General features: G+C 44.0%; 2 protein-coding genes across 4 annotated transcripts in view; both read right to left on the bottom strand.

The window, feature by feature from the left end:
* The window catches only part of vps13d (vacuolar protein sorting 13 homolog D), an 87962-nt gene that overhangs the window by 57690 nt on the left and 9969 nt on the right, over nucleotides 1-20303 (bottom strand). For all 3 annotated transcript variants that reach the window (XM_080764117.1, XM_080764116.1, XM_080764118.1), the window contains 18 exons: nucleotides 20167-20267; nucleotides 19716-19884; nucleotides 18821-18922; nucleotides 17998-18184; nucleotides 17583-17762; nucleotides 17153-17283; nucleotides 16584-16635; nucleotides 16041-16223; nucleotides 11496-11626; nucleotides 11277-11409; nucleotides 8538-10796; nucleotides 7957-8108; nucleotides 6714-7253; nucleotides 5695-6249; nucleotides 4947-5037; nucleotides 4654-4780; nucleotides 4242-4422; nucleotides 2161-2343 (listed from right to left, as the gene is read on the bottom strand). In XM_080764117.1, coding sequence (XP_080620243.1) covers nucleotides 2161-2343; nucleotides 4242-4422; nucleotides 4654-4780; nucleotides 4947-5037; nucleotides 5695-6249; nucleotides 6714-7253; nucleotides 7957-8108; nucleotides 8538-10796; nucleotides 11277-11409; nucleotides 11496-11626; nucleotides 16041-16223; nucleotides 16584-16635; nucleotides 17153-17283; nucleotides 17583-17762; nucleotides 17998-18184; nucleotides 18821-18922; nucleotides 19716-19884; nucleotides 20167-20267 — 5457 coding nt within the window. The remainder of the gene's footprint in view (nucleotides 1-2160; nucleotides 2344-4241; nucleotides 4423-4653; nucleotides 4781-4946; nucleotides 5038-5694; nucleotides 6250-6713; nucleotides 7254-7956; nucleotides 8109-8537; nucleotides 10797-11276; nucleotides 11410-11495; nucleotides 11627-16040; nucleotides 16224-16583; nucleotides 16636-17152; nucleotides 17284-17582; nucleotides 17763-17997; nucleotides 18185-18820; nucleotides 18923-19715; nucleotides 19885-20166; nucleotides 20268-20303) is intronic.
* Nucleotides 12354-15221, bottom strand: LOC308315879 (uncharacterized protein). The gene is made up of 2 exons (XM_080764120.1): nucleotides 15082-15221; nucleotides 12354-14997 (listed from the first exon to the last, which is right to left on the bottom strand). The coding sequence occupies exon 2, from the start codon at nucleotides 14870-14872 to the stop codon at nucleotides 13193-13195; it is 1680 nt and encodes a 559-aa protein (XP_080620246.1). The 5' UTR covers nucleotides 14873-14997; nucleotides 15082-15221; the 3' UTR covers nucleotides 12354-13192.

Here is a 20303-nt window from a genome sequence, read left to right as displayed (position 1 = left end):
TGTGTAACTTAAATCACATTATCAATTACTTTCATGTCCATAGAAATATAGCTGGTTCGCAAAAAAAACAACAACAACACAAAACAACTAAACACCATTAAAATCACATCTGTCATCATCTCAGAAAATCAAGAGTTTCCAGTTTTAGACTGCAGCAAAGACCCCTTTGAACCTCGCTGCATGTTTTATAAAATGACTCAAAACAAGATTGTTGTTGATGGGGTCAAAATCAAATACATTTATTAAAGGAATACACTACTACGGTTTCAGCGAATAATGTTTTTGAATAACAGCATCAGCGTTAGCATGCTAAATGCTTTACCACACGGTGTACCGTGCATACAGAAGAAGCCTGGAGTGTTGTGAGCTTGTAGATCTGTTATTTTTTGCTATTTGACAAATAAGTGAACCTTGAACCTTGACTTAAGAGGTTAATGTAGTCCACATATGCATCAACATGGAAATATTAAAGGTTTCATGACATTAATTTCTTTTTTCTATATTTTGTTTTTTGTATTAGTTTTCATGACCTCAATTACACACACACAACCTGAACTTTGAACATTCAGTGGATTTTCTGTGGTTTTCTCTGTGTGTTCTGAAGCTTTTTGAACTGCAATGAAAACAGGCAAAATCAAAGTCATATATGGGATTTGTGGACTCTTACCTCACAGTCCACAGGCAAATCAGAGCACTTGTTTGAGCCAGAAAACCCCAAACCACAGAAAATCTACTGAAATGTTAAAAGTTTGCGTTTTTTGGGTGCAATTGAGCTCAGAAAACCTACAAAAAATATGGGAAAAAATGTCACGATCACTTTAAACTATCTCTTGGTGAAGGAGCTTATTCACCAAAAAAAGCAGTGCATTCCTTGTACCTTGTACATGCAAAACCAGTTTCAGAGTAAAAGTCCAGTCCACCACACATGCATCCACAGGTTGTTCACTCACTCCAAACCAAAAGAAATGCGTTATTTCCTTGTACCTTGTAAATAGATGGATCCTTGTATGAATTTGCATGCAATATCAAATTCTTCACAGACAATACAAGACGGATGGTGAAATTCTATTACAGCATACACTATCTCTCCTCCCTTCGACATTACACATATTATGAAACTGTTAATAAAACATTAATAAAAGTGGTGTGAGAATTACAACAATGTCATGTAATCGCATTAACTATAATGCACAATAATTTAGGGAGCACTGCATATATAAAGCATTTCCCACTGAGCTCCAGGCATGCTGGATGAGAGCATGCAGCATCCTAGCCAGTATAACAAGGCATTTTTGGTAACAGGGTTTTCCCTGGCTTTGCGTTGCCAGACGACCAGAGATACGTCTGGGGACATCTACATTCAACATGGTTTCCAGGTGGAATCAATTTAGTGGGGTCGTATCTGATACTTCCGTGACCGTGGAGAGAAAAGGTCAGTTTCTCAGTGGATTTATCATCTATGAAGGTTAAAAAACAAATTGAGCCCCCATGCCCAAATGTGCCCAATTGTGCTCAAATGTGCTGACCTCATCACATTTTTGTGATGACAGCTATGACCGTTTTTAGCCCAAGGAGTGTTTTTTGTGAAAAACGAATGCATGGAATGGATTCTGAATCATGAAAAACCCCTAGTTTGACACGTCACATGTACTTAAAGCAGAAATAATTTTAGGTGGCCATATGGATTTGGGGCTCCTTTTGCCCGCAACGAGTTACATGGGGGCTCAATTTGTTTTTTTACATTCATATATGATAAATCCACTGAGAAACGGACCTTTGCTCTCCGCAGTCACTGAAGTATCAGATACGACCTGAACTGATTCAGAGATTTTAAAAATAACTGCATTGCACAACAAACGAACTTTAGGGGCTGTTACGTGCTTTGACTGGGATGGTTTCCAAAGGAAAGCAGTTAAGTGTAGGTTTGTATTAACGGCCGTTCTCGCCGCTGTTCTCGGAACTACAGTACGTTGAATTTAGATGTCAAGTATGATAAAGTTTTTGACAGCATTAACAGCTCGATCAATACAGTTGTTAAGCGGTGGGCAGAAGTGCATACCGGTAATTAATAAGGGGGAGTTAATTGCTTGGGTGGAAACGGTGTGCCACAGGACTCACCAGAGAAGGGAAAAAGCAATGGACCATGGTAAGTTTCTCTACCTTGTCCCAGAGCGAGAAGGTACCATGGCTGCCGGCGGGAAGGAAGCGGTTGCGTATGCGCAGCTGGCCCAGGTTGGCCACGATGAGGCGCGGCGAGCAGGAACTCTCTGGGATTAAGAGCACGGGGGCGCCCGCCTCGATGTCCAACAGCACCCGAGACGCCCTCTGAGGGTGGTCACGCACCTGCACACACAAACACCAGAGGAGGAGTGTGAGGCAGGGAAAAAATCTGCATGTGAGTGAGAAATTAAGGTGTGTGTGTGTGTGTGTGTGTGTGTGTGTGTGTGTGTGTGTGTGTGTGTGTGTGTGTGTGTTTAATAACTTTATTTACAATCTTATCCTATAATGATGCAGTGATACCATCTATGAAAACATATACAGTTCAAAATGGCAATGGAGCCAGGTGGACTTTGGGTCATCATACAGACGGCCGAGGCCAGCCTTCGATTGCCCAATAGACCTTTGGAGTCTGGAACTTTAACACTAAGGGGTTAAATGCCTTGCTCAAGAGACTCTGGGGATTCAAACGGTCAACAGCTAAATTCGGAAAGGAACAGGGCGATTGTTATTGTGATTTTATTCTCAGACCTTTTTTTCTGAAAATTACTGTAGAGCCTACAGTACATATATACGGAAAATAAAGTTACCTGTATTGTCCCGAATATATGACGACTCTGATTATAAGACGACCACCATTTTTCGAGACTCATTTGTGGAAAAATAACATTGAATGTCAAATAGTCTAGTCCCCAATTATAATATGACCCCGTTGTTTAGGATATTTCCATTGGAAAAAAAGTAGTCTAATATTCAGGCCAATAGGGTAGCTATAAAGAGTAAAGAGGGAGATTGTAAAAGAGGGGTGGGTTAGTGTGAATCTATATTTAGCCAGCTCTCGGCTAATCAAAGGAAACCAAGTATGTACTTTGGATCAAACACAGTAAGGAGTGACATAATACAGCCATAAGCTTCTGCTTAAGCCAAGGCTTGCCAAATGTTAAGCCACGGTTGGCCCACAGCCCAAACCAAAGATGTCTGGTGTCCTGAGACTGAGTCAGCGTGGTGGGGACCTTAATGCGAGGTGGCAGGTCTCTGTGCCTCCCGCTGTCCTCTCATCTTGGTATTCTTGATAAGACAGCACACAGTGACAGACTTAATGCCAGTGGGATAATCTTGTTCTTAACAGGACACGGGGGCACAAGAAAGACTGGCTTCTTGCAATGCCCAGAAGATTAATTTTAACCTTTGATGTGCCATGCCCTTTGATGTGACATGCACTACGTGGAAATGTAGCGGCTTGATAAAGGTCCAGTTTCTTTCTGTTAAGGCCTGGAACACATCTGTGTCACTTTAGCCACATTATTTAATACTTTAGCTATTGAAAAATAGCAGATATACAAGCTCATAAAGCAGCACCGGGTGCCACGCTATGAGCTTGTAGATCTGCTTTTTTTTCTTTTCTTTTTTTAAATAATAATGTGTGAAAATATTTTCAGATTGGGGTCTGTGGCCAAATCATACTATAATTCAGCGAATGTCTGAATGTCTGTCTGTCTGAATGTCACTGAAAGTGCGTTATCTCATCATTGACTATCGAATCACTCCCACTTTTCACACAGGCATTGACCATATGAATATGGAGGTCTTAACAGAGCCCTTTTTTCGATTTGACACATTAATGATTAATAATGAATTTATTAGTGAATAAAAACAGCCGTTTACCCCCGTTTATCCGTATGTGGTCTATCTCCGACCGAGCCACACTATTAGCACACATCTCTCCATGCCAAAAAAAACCTGCACGCTCCCAGAAACCGGCTAGGCTACTTTTTACAGACGCAACTGTCATATTTACTGTACAAATATTGTTGTTACATCACCACACGATGGGCAATGCACCCGGGCGCAGTACCCCCCACGGCCACAAGAGGGGGGCAAATATCTCACAACGGGTAAGGGCTAGTATATATAATTCTGGGGGTCCTTGACATGAAAAGGTTTGAGCACCACTGACAAGTCTGACATACATACAGCTATAGGTTTTTCAGAAATCTTAATGGGTTAAGGAAACGATCACTCACGGCTTGGCCCTCCATGGCGGCCCTCTGCCTGCCGAGGACATCCTGTAACTGGGTGAAATGTTGGATGAAGGCCACCACCTCGGCCTGGAAGCGCTGGGTGTGCACGTACTGCACCGAGGCCATCTGGAGGGACACCTTGATGTCACATTCCCGCTCCAGGTCTGGGTCGGGCTCGCCATACCTTTCAAAGAGGGAAATGGTTGAGCCCCTCCTGTACGTCAATTGCCCTCTTAGCCCTTGCCATGTACAGTACAATCTACAAGATCTACAAGCTCGTAGATCGAGCTTGTACATCTGCTATTTTTTAAAATTCGTGAAAATGTGGCCACATCTTTGAATATATATTCTTTCAGAGCGAACTAAATGGGTTAAGCAATTATAGCACAATGGAACTAAGTGATACTGTACATACTTGTAGATGTTGAACACCAAGGCCTCCCCTCCCCGTGTGGTGAAGCGTTCTCTGTACAGGTCACCGTGTGGGGTGAGGTCACTCAGAGATAAGCTTCCCAGACTCCCGTGCAATTCCATGTCACCCTCTGAAATATATAACATTTGGTGTAAGGACATTAAATCACAATGTTGTAAAGTAACTATTTACACTATTTCGATCATGAATGGCGATTATTTGATGAATGGTATATTATTATTATGAATGCAGAGAGCATTGTACATGTTATGGCCTTTTTGTTTTATTTTACAAACCAGTAAATTCCAGATGTGCAGATAATTTGGAAACACTTGCTTTCGCAAGCTCATTGGTTTTCTTGTTTAGCACAAGAGACAGGGAATGCACCTGTGAAAGGAAAGGCAAACATCCATTACTGTGTTTTTGTTTTGTTTTTTTCTTCATTTAAAGAGAACCCAATCTTTGCAGAAAACAGCCATTTTGGCCATCACAACATTTGGCAACTACCGTAATCCATTTAGGGCTGAGGCCGATTCTAAAAACTCCAATACTGAACTAAGTTTTCTGAAAATGTTCAAATTACAAAAAAATTATGCTGCTAATAATACTGTACATGCATAGCAACAAGAACCAAAAGGTCTATCATCCACATCCCACAAATGAACAGTTATCACTCCGACTTGAGGTTGGACTACAGTAAAGTACCAATTAATTATCCTTACTGGAAAATAAATATAGACACCACAGCTACTGAAATAATAACCAATAACTCCCTGGACCCTGTCCCATATTCAGTTATATTCATATTCAGATTATGATAATACTGATAGATATTATCGTAAAATATTGATAATGAAAACGTGGTATAATAATACACTTGATATGTGCTGCAGGTCTACAGTACCCTCTCTTATTAATGGGGCTCATATGTGGAAGTTATTATGCATTTATATGCCAGTGGCAATATCTCATGGTATAGCATGAGCTGAAGTATTATAGCTTAAATATTGCATTCCAAATAGATTGAAATTGCCGGAGACCTACCTTGAGGTCAAACTTAGTGTTGACTATTTCAATCGCCTCCTCCTCCACGATATCTGGGTAATACGAGTCTGGCTCGTACAGACGATGCCCTGGCTCCAGCTGCGGCGACAAGGCAGGTTTCACCGCATGGTTATTGGCAGTGGAGCCGATGCCGAAGAAGTCGAGGATGACCACCCATGTCTGCAATGTGATCAACACGTCCAGGCAGTTGAAGTCGACGTCGATGCTTCGCCCCACGCCGCCGTAGCGCGCTTTGAACTCCGGGTGGCGCCGGTCCACCAGCAGCACGTTGATGTGCACGAGCGAGTCGTCGAAGTCGGGGGGCGGGTGCGGGGAGGGCGTGTTGCGGGATGGCGACGGCGGCGGGGTGCTGGGGCAGGCCGGGTCCTTCTTGGCCTTGGCCGAAGGCGTGCTGGGATGCCTCTGGTACAGCTGGAAGACGTTGCGCGCCTCCTCCATGTGCGCGGGCAGCGAGCGTGGCATGTCGGGGCAGAGCGCATTGGACGCCGACGGACAGCTCTGGGACAGGTACTCCTTGGGGCTGAAGGTGGAGGCCTTGGGGAACATGGATTAAAGGTTCCATGACATTCATTTTCATGTATTATTTTTTTTATTACACCCACACAAGCTGAACTTTGAACATTCAGTGGGTTGTCTGTGGTCTGGGGTTTTCTCTGTGTGTTCTGAAGCCTTTTGAGCTGCAATGACAACAGGCAAAATCCCTCAACAGTGACATTTGCTGGCAAATTCTTGTCATATGTGGGATTTCTGGACTCTTACATCACAGTCCACAGGAAAACCTGAGCACTTGTTTGAGCCAGAAAACCCCACACCACAGAAAATCTACTGAATGTTAATGGTTACCGAAAAAAGCCTATCTGCAAGCTCTGAATGCGTCGCAGACTCATTCAGAGCTTGCAGATGGGCTAATTTCGATGTGCAACATGCTTTCATAGAAGACACACTGGCTTCTATGGAATCCAAATGACTGAACTCAGTGGTGCAGACTGAGAACTTGCCTTGGGAGCTCCGCGGGACACCATCAGGTGCTTGTACTTGGACTCAGGGTTCCGCTCCAGCAGGTCCTCCATCAGCAGCGAGCGCAGGGCGAACTGGACGGCCAGCGCGTGCGGGTGGTCCTTGGTGAAGTCCCCCTCCAGGTCCTGGAAGCGGAGGCTGACCAGACCCTGGGAGCCCTGCGACAGGTCGGCGCTCAGCTGCACCTGAAGCTCCGCCACGCTGAAGGTGGCTCTCACCTGAGTGAACAGCGGCAGCTCCAGAGACGGCTGGTTGCTGTGAGGCGTCAGCGGCGTGGCGGGAAAGGAGAGGGAGTCGGACAGGGAAGCGAGGTGGGCGTACGAGACGAGGCCGGTGTGAGGAGGGTCCCTGGCGAACAAGCCTCCCCGGGGGTCCGGGAAGCGGTGAGGTTTGGTGGAGGAGGGGGTCGGAGGCGGTGGCGTCGGCGGCTCGTGACACGGTGTCCCGCGCTGCTCCTCGATTAGGGAGAGGTTGTCCAGAGTCTGGAGCACCTGCTCGTACACAGGCTTGCACAGGAACACCTAGTTGGCCAGAAAAGACAATGCATTTAATTTTAAATGAAAGAGACAAACATAACAGTAACTCCAACTGTTAATCACTTAAATCGTATGACAAATAATGAAAATAGGCAATCTACAAGCACACAATTTCCAATTTAGGCATTTTGCAGACACTCTTAATCCAGAGTGATTTACAGTATGCCAGAACAACACATGGTAATACAGTACATTAAAAACATAGAAATAGTCATCAAGGATCATAAGTAAGCTAAGAACTTAACATCCATCTAACAGTAGAATATCTGTCCAATGAAACAATAGGTAAAGATATACAGTATGTGTGTCTATACACACGTACAATGCATGATCACACTATGGGACGTTGTGAGCTTATATTTATAAACATCATATTAACAGCTATTTTTGACAATTAGAAAAATTGTAGAAAATGTCCCCAAAATAGCAATGCCAAGGTAAATGTGGTTATATGGCACTCTTGATAATTTCTTTAGAACAGTTGTTTTCAACCAGTGGTCCAGTCTACGCAATCGGAAATTGTAGACAACATCGTATTAATATTCTTTAGCTTTGGGTCCGAGAGGCTAAATGTCATCATCGTCATCATGGTCCGTGGCTCAAAGGATGAATAAATAATGGGCCTTGATGTGAAAAGGGTTGAAAACCACTGCTTTAGAAACATAAACACTACGTGTTACTACGCTACCTGAACAGGATTCACAAATTTGCCCTGGATCTTCATTAATCCTGAGCTCTGGCAGGGCTCATCAGCGGTGAGAAAGTTGAACTGGATGTCTTCATCAATGGGAATTTTCTCCACGGTGAACTGGATGGTTGTGTCCTTCAATATATGGAATGCTATCAGAGAAAACAAACAAATTAATGTTTTAAAGCAATTAAAATGTAGACATTGCATATCTCTGCTGTCCGGAGGAAACCTCATAACTCCAAAATTAAAAGTATACGTTTTAAGGAAATTAATAAAACCTTGAATTTGAATTTTAAACGATGCAATACTGCCTCATCAAAGTTGGTGTTGTGACTTTAGATATTGTCAACTACTTGCAGGTGGTGGAGTTAGCTGTTTTAGCAGACAGATTTTTTTTTCTCCAATGCATTTACTACTTTCCATTGGTTCAATATTTTCAAAACAACACACAGACGTAGGGTGTTCAATAGCACAGCAGAGTTATGAGGTTTCCTCTGGACAGAAACGATATTTATATGCAAACAAATGCACAAATTGTACCGTTATGAATACAAAAATATCCTCAGACGTCTTCTCACCTTTTCCCCGACTGAGATAGTCAAAAAAGTCATGACGTGTGAACTGTGGCTCATCCTGACTGATGCCCCCATTGTGGGAAGGTGACATGCCGGTGCTCGGCAGGTCATTTCTGGGTGCCTTCCTCAAAACCAGATGGCTCGTATTGAGCGAGTAAAGCCGGATATCTTTCACCAGCACCTGCAATCGCTCTCCTTCAGAGTCCTGCCCAGTAACAAAGTTTTGGATCTTTATGCTGCCCAAGTGACCCACCAAAAGCTCATGGTGGCCAGGCTTGCGTGGAATCGACACAACTGGTGATTCAATGCTGATGTTAAGGGTCAACTTTACAAAGTAGGAGTCTGAGGTGGGTTCCTCCTCTACTACAGTGAGATCCACCTCATCCTCGTATGTCGAGTCGAGCCAATTATGGCTCTGAGTACGACCTCTCCGTGAGGGAGTCTCAAAAAGAGAAACCATGCCAGTGTACTCGGCCGTCTTATTGACCAGGACCGTCGAAACTTTGGTGGCAGCGCTTTTCAACATCAAGCGGAAGTTGTCTTCCAGTTCGTTGGCGGACAAAGTAAGCTCCTTCAGGAACTTGGCCGAGTGGTTGTAGTGTAAGGATGCCATCTGGAGCTGCAATGAGCACTCCCCCTGGGATTTCTCCAGAAAGTGGAAGTTCAAGGCTTCCGAAGAGGAGCCTGGTGTGTCTGCAAAAAAGGATACGCCGCCCGAAGGTGAGGAGTCATCCTCCACATTTCCGATGCTGACCACAAATTGACTTCTGCTCCCTTCCTGAGTCAGGTCCACCAACTGCATCGACCCCAAGGAACCATTGACATCCAAACGGCTGCCCATGGACACGTTGACCTTGGTGCCACTGATGCTGGCCGTTGCTATTTTCAACCCTTTCTTTTCTGCACCTAAGACGGCACCAGTAGAGACGGTCCTGAGGAGTAGCAGGTTGAGGCGATGGATCTCCACTGTTAGCTCTATGTTCTGGTCATAAGTGGACTGGTAGGTCTCCTCTCTCTGCTCATCATCTTCAGGCTGAGTGGCAGGTTGTTGCGTTGGCGGAGTCCAGCTACTCTCGTCTTTGGGGAAAGACTTCTGGAGGAACTTGAGCAGCTCCACCATGGTTTCAGGGTTGACGATAATGTCCAAGCTATTGACCTGCATGGTTGTCACCTGGAGGGAACTGTCCAGGTTCATAGAGGGGCAGTCTGAGCTGACAAACTGGTACTCCAGTTTAATAAGGGCCTCTTGATCCCTGAGAAAGGAACTGAAAGGAGGCACTTCAGACGATGTCCCGTGAATGTTTGGATCAGTAGCCATTCTTTCAGGCGAGACTGGTGATGAAGGCTGGCTCTCTCGGATGCTGCCAGTTGGCAAGTCAAAGCTAAGGTGCTTGTGAGAGGCCACCAAGAGGTCGAAGTCTGAGCCATAGGTCTGTAATGTGTCAACCAACAGAAGGCCATGGACAGTCAGGGAGACTTCGGCGTCATAAGGCCGCTTGACAAAATGAGCCTTGGTGCCAAAGACCTTGAGGACCGAGATGTAGCGCCCGTCACTCTCCACACCGAGCTGCATGTAGTTGACGTTGAACTCGGCCAGAAGGAGGCGGGATTCCACCAGCACTTCTCGCGTGTGCTGCTCCAGAGTAGTCACGCTTTGGGTCAGGTTCTTGGTGGAACCCTGGAGCTTCCACGAGCTGTCCTCCCTCTGAAAGATCTTTTCGTGCCGCAGAGTCATAGGGTCGGGGGACTTGTCATGTTGGCCTTCCTCTGCCTCTTCCCCCGCAGTGGGGCTACTCAGCCTGGCCAGGCAGCTCCTGAGGGCAGTCATTTTCTCCAGGTTGATGTGAACCTTCAGGTCAGGGAGGGTTGCAGTCAGGACCGCCCCGGGCAGCTGGGGATCTGAGGTGTAGCGCAGTCTCTGCTCCAGTTGCAATAAGACGTTGAACTTCTCTACCACATGGGTGGGCCCTACCTCACTCTCCTGGAGGTGTTTCCAGTTGTCCTTATAGCGGCCAACCATGATCTGCAGGTCCTTGAAGGACAGGGAGTACTTCTCATAAAGCTTCTTGCTGTATGCCTGGCTACTTCCGGGGGATGTAAGGCAAGAAAGTTCAGGACTCTTGGGCTGTTCTTTAAAAGGCATTTCCGGTTCAGGAGCTGGAGACTCTGGGGGTGTGCCAAGTGGAGTCTGATATTCATCTTCATCGTCACTGAATTCCTCCCCTTCAGGTTGAGTGGTTTTTGATTTGGCCTTGGTATCATCTTCAAAAGGAATACAAATGACAGGTATAAGATGATTTTGTAAAACTGAACTGCCATTAAAAAAGGCTGATATCATCACTGTCGGATGGAAACCTTGACTCTCTAGTAAATTGATAGAGAAAAAAAACTCTTTTTTCGCCTGTAAGATTGTGGCTAAATGATAGCATTTTATGTAGATGGCATTATGTAGACATAGCACTATATAGTATATGCATAGTTTCATTATATAGATATTCCACTGTTAGGTTCTTAGCTTACGTATTATTCATAATGACAATTGTTATGTATATGATGAATTAACCATGTTTTGTTCTTGTTTACTGTAAATCGCTCTGGATTAAGAGTCTGCTAAATGCCTAAATTGTAAATATTGTAACTCCATTAGAGCCATTGGAAAACGTTGCTCTGTTTTCAATTTGTTTGCACCCGACAGTGCAGAAATATCACTTGGGTACTCCTACAGTATGTATGCTATTTTACCTTGAGAGTTGGTAAGTAGAATTCTGCCCAAATCCACCACGACTAGCATAGGGTCACCTGATTGGAAGTCATCGGGGAAAATCACCTGGGGTGCACAGATGTCCAGTTTCATGGTCCAGCGCTTAATGTTCTCCTGCCGTGGCCAATAGAACAGTAGGATTTAGTTGGATGTGATTTAATCATCAATTTCACCTTTGATTCACTTAATCTACTTCTTACAATGAACTCTCCAACGAGCAGCTGATCAATAGTCTGTCTGATCTCTGCTTTGGTCTGCATCTTCAGCTTGTTGTACTGCCTCCTGGCAGCTTCTGCTACTCTCAGCTCCAACTCTGACTGGTATCCAAAACCTGGGAAACAAATGAACACACAAGTCAACTGATTACATAATGGATAAATGTTCTGGTAAATTTTCTTTGAATCCCCAAAACATTAAGCTGATGAAGGTCTAAAGCCCAAACCACACCAAAGGGCCAAAACGTTTTATTTAAGCTAAACCACACCACCCTTTCCCTCTAGTATGGATGTGCTGCTCATTTACATTTGTACATTTATATAAGTGTCATTCATTACGATATCATGGTGGTCAGACCACACGCCAATAATCAGTCTCATAAAGACTTAATCGTTTAAAAGAATAATTAAATGCATTCCCCAGGGCTCTTCATACTTTATTTTTTTAAATCACTGACTACAAGACTTTTGCATGCCTACAGTACTGTACAAAGGCCACAGGTCTGTAGGAGGAGACCAAACAAGGCAGAGCATGTGAGCGGAGCGGCCGAGAAATCCGCTCTTCGCTCTGGACGGCTTTAGTTCCACTCTCATTTGCTCGTGTTGATTCCCCCCCCCCACGCCGCTCTACGCTCGCTCAGCGCTCACCTTCATTTATGCATCGAGCGCTCCCGCTCCGTGCTCCACTCAGATATGCCCGCTCAACAGAAAAAAATGACGGGGGAAAAATTAAAGAAAATGCTGTTTTCCTGAAATTGTCTAATTAAACCTGAAGGCCTTCGTTTTGTAAATTAGTTTGATTTCGTTATTTAAAATATCATAGAATAATGAAAACAGACCCAGTTCAAATGTATCAACCGAAGTATGGTATTTTTTTAATGTACCACTGCGAGCAACATTCCGCAACCAAGTTCAACGCTAGTGACAGAACCACAATAAAAAACAAAAACAATAATTATGCACAGCCCTCGGGTCATATTATCCGTTTACCATAGGCTAATTGAATTACACTGTAGGCCTATACCTTTTTGCATACTGTTAGTGTTATTAAAGTATTAAATCAACCAATCAATCGGAGGTAGAACATATCACTGCCAGGGCATAAGACAGATACAAAATTACGAATATGACATTCTTTAAAAGATGTCGGCGCCTCAGAGGAGGCCGTAATAGCCTATAGGCCTATAAGGCACATGCCTATAAGGCCTTGGCTTAAAGCCACTGAAGAAAATTAACACAACAGGCTTGTTATCAAACGAACTCAGGAAATCACATGGCTATAATAATAATATGGCTATGAAAAAATATAACTCGACATAACTGTCTACAAAGTGTCTCACAGTAAAACACAAACGAAATACTCAATGTGCACGTTTCTTATAGCCTTTGAAAAGCTCGAATACAATCAACCAATATAAAAGTGCTGTTGGATAGGCTACATTTACAGAAATGTATAAAATCTAAAACAGAATGCTACATTGTTATGTATGAAATAAAAAATAATAATAGCATCGCTGCAATAGTGCTAACTTTGGGCCATTAACTTTAGGCAGGCCTATTATTGCATTTTGCAATAAAGTAGGCTATAGGCTATTCGTTTTGTCACTTAGTGCATTTTAAACAAAATAAAACAATGCTCATGTCTTGTGCCTATATCTGCCATGCAGTGCCACTGCCTACGGCTACAGTATCTTTGAGTTCACTTTCAAGAACACGAGTTTAGCCAATGTCTGAGGCTTCAAACTCATGCAGTGATTTCTTGACATCAAACCGGCAGCTGAAAACACCCGTTCTGCGCTCGCAGAGCCACTGGGAATACTGAACACTTTGCGGGCAACTTTAGTCAGGCGTGGAAAGGACTTGGAGTTTGTTTTCCAAAATGCAATGACATCTGTGACATCATCGGGGTTCGATCTTGGGGACGAGAGGTAGCTTTCAACTTCATTTTTCGCATCGCCTCCTCCCGTGGGCTGCTTCTCTGAGAAGTATGATCCAAACATACGAGGCCTCTTGATTACTTCGGGCGCGTCAGGTGTGGTGGTTGATTCTCCGCCGTCGGGTTGACCTGCTGCCTCTCCTGCAGTGTTTGTTGCGGTCATTTCTCTGGTCATTTCCTCTGCTTCTTTGACGAGGAGGTCACGTATTTCTCCAAGTTTGTTGCAAACCAACTCATCACGGATTATCCACTCTGTTTTAAAACGAGGATCTAACAATGACGCGAAGAGGAGGTGTTTATCATCATAGTACATTCTGAAGCGAGTGGACACGTTATTGGACAGTGTTTCCGCGAAAGAAGCTATTCCTAATGGAAGGGCAGCGTTGTTGTTGACGAGCAGGGATTTAAGCTCGCCTACAGCAGGGAGAATCATGCCCAAATTCCCAAGCTCCTGTTGCATGTTGTCTGTGAGGTCAGCCAGCGGTGACAATACTTCGACAAGGTGAGTGAGCCGACGCACGTCATTTAGGGTGAGATTTGCTGCGGTTGTTTTAAGTTTGCTCTGCCACAATGGATCTTTTTGGAACAACTTTAGAACAGACTCCACCATGCGCAACTGGCTGCTCCATCGTGTCGGGCAAGCAGTGTTTGGTCGTACACCCAGACGGTCAGTTTCCTCCGTGTTCAGACAACTCTCACGCACACTTTTCACTAGCTTTCCCACTTTAACTAGCAAGCGATTGATATCATCATGCTCGTTAACTGCGTCTTTGATAGCTAACTGAAGCAGATGAATTGGGCTTCGCAGGTGTAAACTTGATACGGTGAAGTACTGGTTTACCATAGCCTCTACATTATTAGTAACCGCGTCCACTTGGTTTTGCGAGAGTGCAGGTTCCTCCTCCGCAATTTCCTCCCCTTCCTCCACCACCACATCATCATCATCATCATCATCATCATCATCATCTTTCTCTTCTCCTTCAGCGTCAGGGAGGATGTTAAATGCCTTTATCATGTTGCTGGCACTGTCGGTCACCACACGAATCACGCGTTGGTGAATGTTCCAATTTTTCAGCACACTTTCGTACTTTTGATAAATGCGCTCTGCAGTGTGAGACCCTGTTATGTGCTCACAGCTTAACAGAACGGTGTGGCCCTTGAACGTCCCGTCGATAAAACTTGCCACAATAGCAAGGAAACTGTGGCCTCTTCTATTTGTCCAAATATCAGATGCAAGAACGAACCCTTCACCCATTCCCAGGAGATCTCGTAGTTTGGCTTCCATCTCTTGTATGGCATTTGGCATAAGTGTGTCCCGGACAGTACTGTAGCAGGGCGGGGTGTAACCTGGTTGGGCCATGCCGGCAAAGTGTCGCATTCCTTCACGTTCTCCTTTACTTAGGGGTTCGTAGTCCATGGATATCATTTTAAAAAACGCTTCATCCAGCTCCCTTTTTCTTTCACGTGTCACGTTTGGCCCCTTTCTTGCAGTGAGGAAATTGTGCAGTTGCTCACTCTGTTTCTCTTTGTGTTGCTGCTGCGCCTGGGAATCTAAAACAAATAAATGCTTTATTAGGTCTACATTAAGCTGTAATTAGGCTACCAAATTCAAAATGGCTAATAATAACAACAAACCTTTGGATTTCTTCTCATTATGTTCGCGAAATATGTTCTCATGCTTCCTCCCAGTGTCTCTTCAGATTCCAAGAAGAATCTTTGCCGAGGGTAACATACTCTGCACATTCCGTCTCTGCACCATCATCGTCAGTTGTTTTCACGATACATTGGAACTTTTTCTCTGTAATTTTTTTATAATACGCAAACTCCATGTTTTCACGTTGTTGTGGGATTTCTGTATACAAAGCACAGGTGCATTGTGGACCCGGTAGCCTACTGGGAGGGACCGAGCATGCTCAAACATATGATTTTGTGCACAGTGCCGTGTGCACTGAGCGGCTCGGAGCGGAGGACAGTTCTCGCTCCGGAAGTCACTCTGACCCATTTTAAAACCCACACCACGCTCACTTAAAAATCCACCAGCTCCGCTCACATGCTCTGAAACAAGGGCCCTAATTTACTGAAAGAAAAAACTCCTGCACTCCTTTCTTCAAACGCAAGGTTTTCATGGGAAAAACAACGTTTTGGTCTGTTAAGCCCAAACCACAACCAAAGGGTCGGGTTGGGACGAAACGTTTTTTAAGTTCAACCACACCAATGCATTGGAAGGGTTAATCCTGCATGGGAAATTTCAGTTTTCAGCTCCATTCCTTGCAACTGCTCAGATGGTTTAGGGTGAGTTAGGGTTTAAGTGATTCTTGCTCAGGGACACTTCAACACACAGCCGGGAATCAAACCTGGAACCATTATGTTTCCTAGGTGGCCTCTACCCATACAGGTAGACAGAGTCTAATAACGGAGTGGACTGGCCTGGCTTTCCTGTCCCATCTTTAGCTACTACTACCAGTTAGTTAGATAAATAAACTAGTGAGCAGTTTGAGAACAAAGCAAACCGTACATGTACATACATATAAACCCTGTTCTAGACATCTTGGCCTGCAGCCACGGTGTAAAAAAATGTCTGTGACATGACTCACCGGAAGGGTGGACCCGTCCTTTGTAGAAGAACTCTGTCACTTTCTTGATTGCTTGTGGATTGTAAATGATGTTCAGAGGACTAGTGTTCACTTCAAGTCTTCTCTCAAATTTGCACCTCACAGGGTTACGCTCGTAGATCATCTCAAACACAGGCGCCGCCGCGGAAGAATCTGCAGTGGTTCCTGCCAAACACCCAGAAAACATATATATGTACCTTGTAATGTACATGCATACGAGTTGGGAAGTGGAGGGCAGGGACTGATGCATGCCGACCCAATGCACCCAACATGGAGAAGGGGTATCATTGCTGTCTATATTACATGTTACAATGTTATACACCAGTGTCACGCAAAAGCAATGAAAATAGCCAATCTACAAGCGTTGCAGCTTTTATAGGAGATAAACTATAGTAAAACTACACTAGATCCATTGGAACACAGGTTATTTCCTGAAAAGTAAAAGGTCCAAAACCTGTGATTAAAAAAACAAACAAAAAACAGTGCTTAAAGTCAGTTTAAGAGCACAGAGAATGGTAATCTCACCTGAACTCCTGCTAGACTGCCCAGGTTGATGGACGGCAATGACAATCTTGTCCTGCAACAAACGACGGCACAACGATTAACACTGTTAATGACATATACTACTCTTTTTATGTTTTTACATAATGACTTATTGAGGATAAGCTGCAGGATAAACACAGCTACAAAGTTAGGCAAGGAGGCAGTGCATTATGTTTGTAATGATTTTAACAGCACGACACCGATTTGCTTCTTACTTTAAATGTTTATCTTATCGTATCTTAAAACGTGCAATTCCAGAAAGACGTGGGGCAAAAACCATTGCTTTTCAGGAAATGGAAGAAAGAAACTGTGTTCCAATTGATCCACTGTAGTTTGTGTTAATGCTTTTGATACATACGTACATAATACATACGTTTGATGAATCAATAGCAAAACAAATAGCACATCTACAAGCTCACAGAGATTGATGGGCTATTTTCGCCACTTTCAAGCATTACTTTCGTACAACTAAATAGGACATTTATTTACCAAAGAAAGAAGAAAAAAAGAGGAAAGGTTTCTACCTAATAGCAACTGTGTATTTTCCTCACCGTTTTTGGAGCCACAAGGACAGGGAAGATGGAGCCCTGTGTGGTCAGGTCCCTCAGGAACAATCCTCCGAGCTTGACGGACAGCAGAGAAGACTCTGAGCGAGGTAGCGACTCCACGATCACCTTAACCCCTGACAGGAAAACAAAACCACTGGATTGCATTAAGCCTGAAATCCCTATTTTGGGGGAACATTTCTATAGTGGAAATAACGGTAATGGGTCGCACAACGCATTTTTCTCCTTACTGGAATACTATGACATTTTGTTTCATGTGAACTTTGTTCAATCCAATCCACCTTGTGTGTATATATATAGAGCATGTTTTACAAACACGTGCAAACAAGTGCTAAACTTTCCAATTACATCATCAGAATATAATATGAATCAAGCCAGAAGAGAACTGCTCCTTCAATCAACTGCTCACATATACCTGAGAATTCCAGCTGGATGACCCCACTTTCGTTCAGGGTGTCCCCTCTCCTGTCCTGGTGGAAAAGAGTCACCCCGCCCTTCTCCAACAGGAACTCCATGCGAGCAAACAGGTGGTCTCTCCTGGTGAACGTGTTCAGGGTTTGAGAGTCCTCCAGTGGGTCGAACAGGTCTTCTGTCTCTGTTGAGGTCAGGAGCGGGGTTGTTTCATGTTGCTTTATTAATTTTCATATTAATTATTAGTGCTACAGTATGTTAACAAAGCGTTAACAATTAACCAGGTTGATATATTTGGCATCTTTATATCAGTCTACAAGCTCACACAATGTGATACATTGAGCTTGTAGATTAGTGCTTGAGTTGTTAAGACATCTCCAAACGTTTTTGGGGCAAAATAAGTGTTACGTGTTTCTCACCCAAAATATCCCAGGTGCCAGGGCTTGGTAGGAGTTCCTCTGGGACTTGGGTATCTCCATACCAGCCTCCCCAACCAGGGAACCAGGACTGCAGGTACTGGATCATCCCAGAGCTGCCGCTCTTGGGGATGGTGCTGCTGGGTACCAAACAGGAGGACGGAGGGGTGCTAGCTGGCTCGCGCACACTCTAGGAACGGAGAACGGAAAGACAGTGAGCGGAGAAAACAACACTACAGATAAAACCGTAATATACGTGAGGCCTATCTGGATGTTATCCATCTGAACATGTACTGTAGAAGAGCTAATGGTTTTGTTGTTTGTTGTGTTGTTTTTGACAGCAAATTATTTTGATGTTAGTTTTAGTCATAGTCTCTTGAATAGTTTTCATTTGGTTTTAGTCACATTTTAGGCACCTGGAATGCTTCTAGTTATAGTCGACTAAATATCATAACATTTTAGTTGACTAAATCTACAGTTGATTTACTTGACTAAAATGTATTTTGGCGGGCCTTGATGTCTGATTTTACACTTTATTTTCAGCATGCAACCAAGTGTAAAATGACTTGTGTCTTTTACTTATACTGGCTCTCTTGTCCACTAGTCCCTTCCTAACATTTCAGTCTAGTTTTTATTGGTTGACGAAATTGTCATTATATTTAGTCGCAGTTTTAGTCATCATAGCTTAGCTTTCGTTTAGTTTCCGGCAGTGAAAAAAGGTAGTCGATGAACATTTTTCGTCATAGCATTAGTCGACGAGATCAACACTACTGGCTGGGTTTCTCTAATGCCAAAGGTCTGTCTACTGCAAATCATCTTAGCTTGCCTCTGCGATCTCCTCTTCCTTTCGGAAGCGGTCGTGGACCAGTTCCCTTAGAATCTGTAGTTCCTCCAGCGTCTGCTCATCTTCCACTCTCTCCAGGTCAAACTGTAATACAAAGACATGGACATTCAATCAAGGCCTTTAGTTAAATTTCACAGTAGAGACGGACAGGAAAGGAAACAGGTGGAGAGAGATAGGGAGAGACATGGCAAAAAAAGACTGCGAATGGGGGTCGAACCCACGGTTCGCTGTAAGGCTACTTATCAGCCTAGGTGTCCAGAGTCAGACCCAGAATCAGCTCGTGTATGAGTCATTTGGCGCCAAGTTGTTCACAAGCATGAAGTGCGCGCCCGGAGGATCTTCTCCCAATAATAAAAATTAAAGCGGTCAGATGTAATTTCCTGAGTAAATAACAATAAAGAAATCGGCATAAGATTTTGTGAAAACAATTACATATTTAGCCCCCTGTTCGAATGCCCCCGCCACCCTGTCACTAGAAAGCAACACTCATTGCTTTACCTCAACCTGAGGACGATTCTACTAATGTCTTCTAAATCCTGACAGTTTTCTTGAAAACCATATGTTTCTATGTCAGTGGTTATCAAATGTTTTCATGTCAAGGATCCCCAAAAATGTATTTAATTGGCCGCGACCCCCATGTGAAAATATGTTGTTCCAGGGACCCTGCAGAAGCACATATTCGAGTTAAAAATGTTCGCTCTGAAAGAATATACAATATATTCAAAGATTTGCACCACATTTTCACGATTTATCAAAAATAGCAGACCTACAGTACAAGCTACGAGCTTGTAGATCTGCTATTTTTCAATAGCTAAAGTGTGACATAATGTTAAAACACCAAAAGGGGTTCCCGCCCAGAATGGGTGAAAGTGTTTACCTCCTCGTCTGGGCTGAGGGGCGTTCCTGTCAGCCTCTGGAAGTAGAGGTTGGTGTAGAGCAGGGCGTCCCGTGCTCGCCGCAGGGCAAAGGACCAGCTGCCTCTCCGACGCTGCTCCCTGATCTCATTGAAGTTGGCCTGGAGAGCAAACAGCCACCACTGACGACAACTGTAAGGACACACAACCGACTAGATTAATCAGTAGCCAATTGAATCAGTCTCATGTGACACATGTTAAACTGGCAGTCATTTTCCCTTCAGTGTTAGGATTTCAAGGGTTGGACTAATGCAGGGGTTCTCAAACTTTTTGGCTGGGGACCCCTGGAAATGCTTTGGCCATGCCGATGTAAACGTATGTTTTCTCATGCCAATAAAGCCCTTTGAATTGAATTGAATTGTCTCTTCTAAATAGAAATTATCAAAACTCTAATGACATCATGTGTGAACATACTTCCCAATAACAGGAACTTTGGGTCTCCACTGGCGGTAGTGCATCTCTCTCTCCCTTCGGTCCAGCTCTTTGAGGAAAGCCATGATCTGCTGGTACTGGATCTAACAACAAACAAGCAGTGTTGTTTTTGTCAGCAA

The sequence above is a fragment of the Protomyctophum bolini genome (assembly GCF_963924005.1).
Source record: "Protomyctophum bolini genome assembly, chromosome: 5".
NCBI classification, from domain to species: domain Eukaryota; kingdom Metazoa; phylum Chordata; class Actinopteri; order Myctophiformes; family Myctophidae; genus Protomyctophum; species Protomyctophum bolini.
This window is presented reverse-complemented; position numbering and strand designations above follow the sequence as displayed.